At 28.2% G+C, this 4,081-nt stretch overlaps 1 protein-coding gene across 1 annotated transcript; it reads left to right on the top strand.

Moving 5' to 3' along the window:
• Positions 1-484: 484 nt before the first annotated feature.
• On the top strand, positions 485-1,771 carry LOC124829261 (FCS-Like Zinc finger 14-like). Its single transcript, XM_047302737.2, has 2 exons — positions 485-1,170; positions 1,271-1,771. The coding sequence occupies exons 1-2, from the start codon at positions 581-583 to the stop codon at positions 1,428-1,430; spliced, it is 750 nt and encodes a 249-aa protein (XP_047158693.1). The 5' UTR covers positions 485-580; the 3' UTR covers positions 1,431-1,771.
• Positions 1,772-4,081: the final 2,310 nt, after the last annotated feature.

Genomic DNA, 4,081 nt, shown 5'->3' with positions numbered 1-4,081 from the left:
TACCAAAGTACTTACTAAAGGAATTGGTGAAATCGTAAACCAAAGATCAACCTTGGTGTGCAAAATTAACAATTAAACTACTCCATTGCCCTGCCGTATTATTTGTGTAATCAAACCACCTAATTACGCACTCACCAAGCTAAATTAAACTAATACTACTATAATTCTTTATGTTACGTCTTAATCATTGAAAATGACATTTTTGGGAAGCTGACCCACATACAAGTGACCCTTAAATAATATTGATGTTTAAAAAATCACAACACAAGCATCTCTTTAAAGGTTCAATGGTATTAGTAAAAAAAACCCTAATTTAATAACTCCATAAATTAATTAAAAATAACTTGTTGGTCATATCTCTAGCAATCATCACCCACATACTTCCAAACAAAACCACGGGCTTAATCCAACCACTCCATCAATTATGTTACAACATCTATGATGTTTTCCATGCTGCCCTTATAAAAGACATTCTCATCCCACACTTCACAATACTAATATTTGCAACAGCACAAAACACCCACCTCCTCCATCCTCATTATTCTCCACAATTATTATCTAGCCACCACAAATTACAGTCATGTTGGGCAAAAGGCCACAACCATTGATCGGAAAAATCTCCGAACTTTTGGTGTCCGGTGGCCGCACTGCCGCTCTTTTCGACGCCATCGGAAGCCCGAGAAGCCCATTTGAACATATGAACTTAAAGATGCAACAATCACCGAAGGGTCTAAAAAGTTACGACCTTGGTGGTGTTGGTCTGGGAATTGTGGTGGCTCTAGATAAATCCGAGGAACCAGGGCACGAAATTCTGCCCAAACACGCCGTTTGCACATCAAGTTTGAACAAATCGGTTAAACAAAGCGCGTTTCAAAAGGGTGTGACCGAAATTCCCGTCGGAAGCTCCGAGGACTACACATATGTCACATACCATATTTCCAACAAGACGATCACTAAGGTTTATTACGATGGCGGTGAAGGTGGAATCCTAACACACGGCTACTATAACATTAACAACAACACCAACAACGTTGGTGGTGTTAGAAGATTCCCACAAACGCATAATTTAATTCAAGATGATGACGAACCGTCATATGCAACATCAGATTTTCTCAGCACATGTCACTTGTGCAGAAAGAATCTCCATGGCCAAGACATATACATGTACAGGTACTGGGAAATTCAAGGTTCTTGCTCAAAATTTGGTCATGTTATTTATATTCAATCATTACATTAGGACTAACGTTTTGGTTTGGTTTGGTGTGTGCAGAGGTGAGAAGGCATTTTGCAGCACCGAGTGCCGTTCAAGGCAAATATCCATGGATGAACGCAAGGAGAGGTGCAGATCAGAAGCTTCAAGATCTGTGGAATTGTCAAGTTCATCACACACAAGAGAACAAATGTTTTCAACCGGGATTGTGGCCCTTTAATCTTGAGTATCTGTCTCTGGTGTTAGAAGGTGGTAGTCAGAAAGCTAGAGACTGATGATTTGAATTCACATGATATAAGACTATATATACTACTGCTATATGTGAATGAAACCATAGGAAAAGTTTTGATCTGGAAAATGGTAGGATTTTGATGTAGTGAATACGAATAAGAGCTTTCTTTTCTTGTTTTTTGTTGTATCTCACTGAGAATCATAAATTTGGGATCTCAATTGCACAGATATAACTTGTTCTGTTCTTGAACCTGAAGTAGTTGATTCAGGTTTTATTACTGTTGTGGAGTTTCTTGTCACTGTGCATATTTTTGGTGTTCCTTTCTGCTATGCTCTCTGTCTTGTTTTGTGCAAAGTCTTTTAAGAGACATAATAATTTTTTGATCACTTTGTTCAATCAGCTTTAGGGAGTGGCTGTTCATAATTAAGTCGGTGGGCTCCACTTGTTTAATTCGGTTTTGAAAGTGGTGCTTTCAACACAGTGCAGAAATGATTGAGTCATTGTAGTGTTAATCTGATGAGAGTTTCTTTTTCTTTTTTCTCCTACCCCTCTTTTCCTCTTCAGAATTTAATATAACTAAAATAGTTAATACAAGTTTTTTACTTGTGTGAAATTTTTTCTATCTATCTGCTATGAGCATAAATAATTAATGGCTTTTGTAAAATAATAAAGTTTAAATTTAATATTTTATTTAAAAAATTTAAAGTTAACAATATTATTGTAACTCGTTTTTTACAACACTAATCGTAAATAGATAAATTAAAAATTAAAACTAAGTATTTTTTATTAATAATTCAGATTTCATTTGACAAATAAGTTATATATTTCTTTTACCAGAATTATAAATCTTCTTATGAGGGTAAGAATTTCTTCTGTTGTTTATTTTCTATTCTCCATTTTTTTAGTAAAATTTGTCTATTTTATCGTTATTTTCTAATTCTTGTATAGTGTAATGTTTTTCAGTTGTATTCTTAGTTTTATTGATATAAAGAATAAAATTAGTTATAATAACAAAAATAATCTATATTACATTAAATATATTTTAAAATAAAAATTAAAAAAAGGAATAACTTAAAATCCTATTAAAAACAGTTAAATGATTTTTTTAATAAAAATGCTTAACTATTGTAAATTTAAAAGTATGGTATATTGATTATGTTTTGTTTTTCATTGAGAAATATTATCTGTATTAGGCATCTATAACTTCATTACAAGAAAGTATTGAATGCAAATCCAACTAATTGAGTATTTAATTGTAATTATATGTTGAATTTAACAGCATAATATATTAATCATTTTATTTTCAGCACATAAATCCATGAGATCGTGCTTTTCTTAATGGTAACGAATCTAAATTCTTTTCATTAATACTTTCTTTTCATTTTACGAGTATGTGATATTACTATATTTTAAATATCGTATTTGATTCTCCTCGATCAATCACATCATTTCAAAATTCAGAATTTTCATGTGCAATACTTTTGTTTTCTTCTTAACATATTGGAGTTTTTTATCATAAACTGTAAAGGACAATTTAGGGGATAGAACATACTTTTCAAAAAGCTATTCAGAAAATTTAGTAAAATTTATTAAAATATTTAATCAGCACGACTGAATTTTCTACTTCTCATATTTTAGTATGAAACAAGTAATTATTTTTAATAATGCAGGAATTTTGATAACTTTTTTGAGATTAATAAGAAGGATATGAAATAGGATGGGATGGAAGCATTTAGTAATGTGCAAGAAAAAAAAACTATTTGTTAGAATTAATAAAAATATACAAAATAAAATTGACTTAATTAAATTTGAATATTTTTTAAATTTATGTATTTTTAATTGAGTTTTTCTTCAATTTTTCTTCAATTTTTCTTCTCTATGGAATTTTCAAAATAATTTTATATTTTTCAATTAAAATTTTACTATTTAATTAGCTGATGAGTCCATCATTTTTTGTTTTATTTATCTTTCTTTCTTGTTTTTATATGTTGAAAGTTGCTATTTATTGTATTTAATGTAAAACAATATTGTAATTAATGTATAATGTATTGTTTCATAATGTATAACATTCATATCATTTTATTAATGAAAAAAATAAATGATATATATTTAATTAAAAAATATAATTATCCAATAGACAACTTTTTTTATAGAAAATCAATTGAAAATACTTATGAAAAAAATTAAAACTTAATTAAGCTAATAAAATTTAAAATAAAATAATATAATATAATACTTATCTAAGCATGTATATCAATGTTGATTTTAACTTCATTCAACTAAACATAATAAAAGCTCATAAATTATTTACTTATAAGCTCAGAAGTAATATATTTATTTATTATATTAGAATATTTGATAAAATTATTCGTTATAAATATGTAAAGGAATATAATTATTTAATTTTTAGTGCACAAATTTAATTATACTTTATAGAAAAAATATATTACCATACAGTTATGTTTTTATATTTTATAAAAATAACTAAACTTTTTATATTTTTATTTATTTTCTTTAACGAGGTATATGTTTTATTAATTAGATACATTCTTCCTTTAAATGAACTAATATTGATATAATGAATATTAATCAAATTTAGTTTTTACTTAATTTTACAATTTAATCTTCTATTTCTCAGT

The sequence above is a fragment of the Vigna umbellata genome, chromosome 2, assembly GCF_029865625.1.
Source record: "Vigna umbellata cultivar VRB3 chromosome 2, Vumbellata_1.0, whole genome shotgun sequence".
Classification (NCBI taxonomy): domain Eukaryota; kingdom Viridiplantae; phylum Streptophyta; class Magnoliopsida; order Fabales; family Fabaceae; genus Vigna; species Vigna umbellata.
Note: the sequence above shows the minus strand (reverse complement) of the source record. Positions and strands in the feature narration are given on the sequence as shown.

Excerpts from the sequence above, each read along its gene's own strand:
- LOC124829261 (XM_047302737.2), top strand. The coding sequence starts at position 581 with ATGTTGGGCAAAAGGCCACAACCATTGATCGGAAAAATCTCCGAACTT. Across the intron at positions 1,171-1,270 it reads CAAGACATATACATGTACAG|AGGTGAGAAGGCATTTTGCA; the intron begins GTACTGGGAAAT and ends TGGTGTGTGCAG.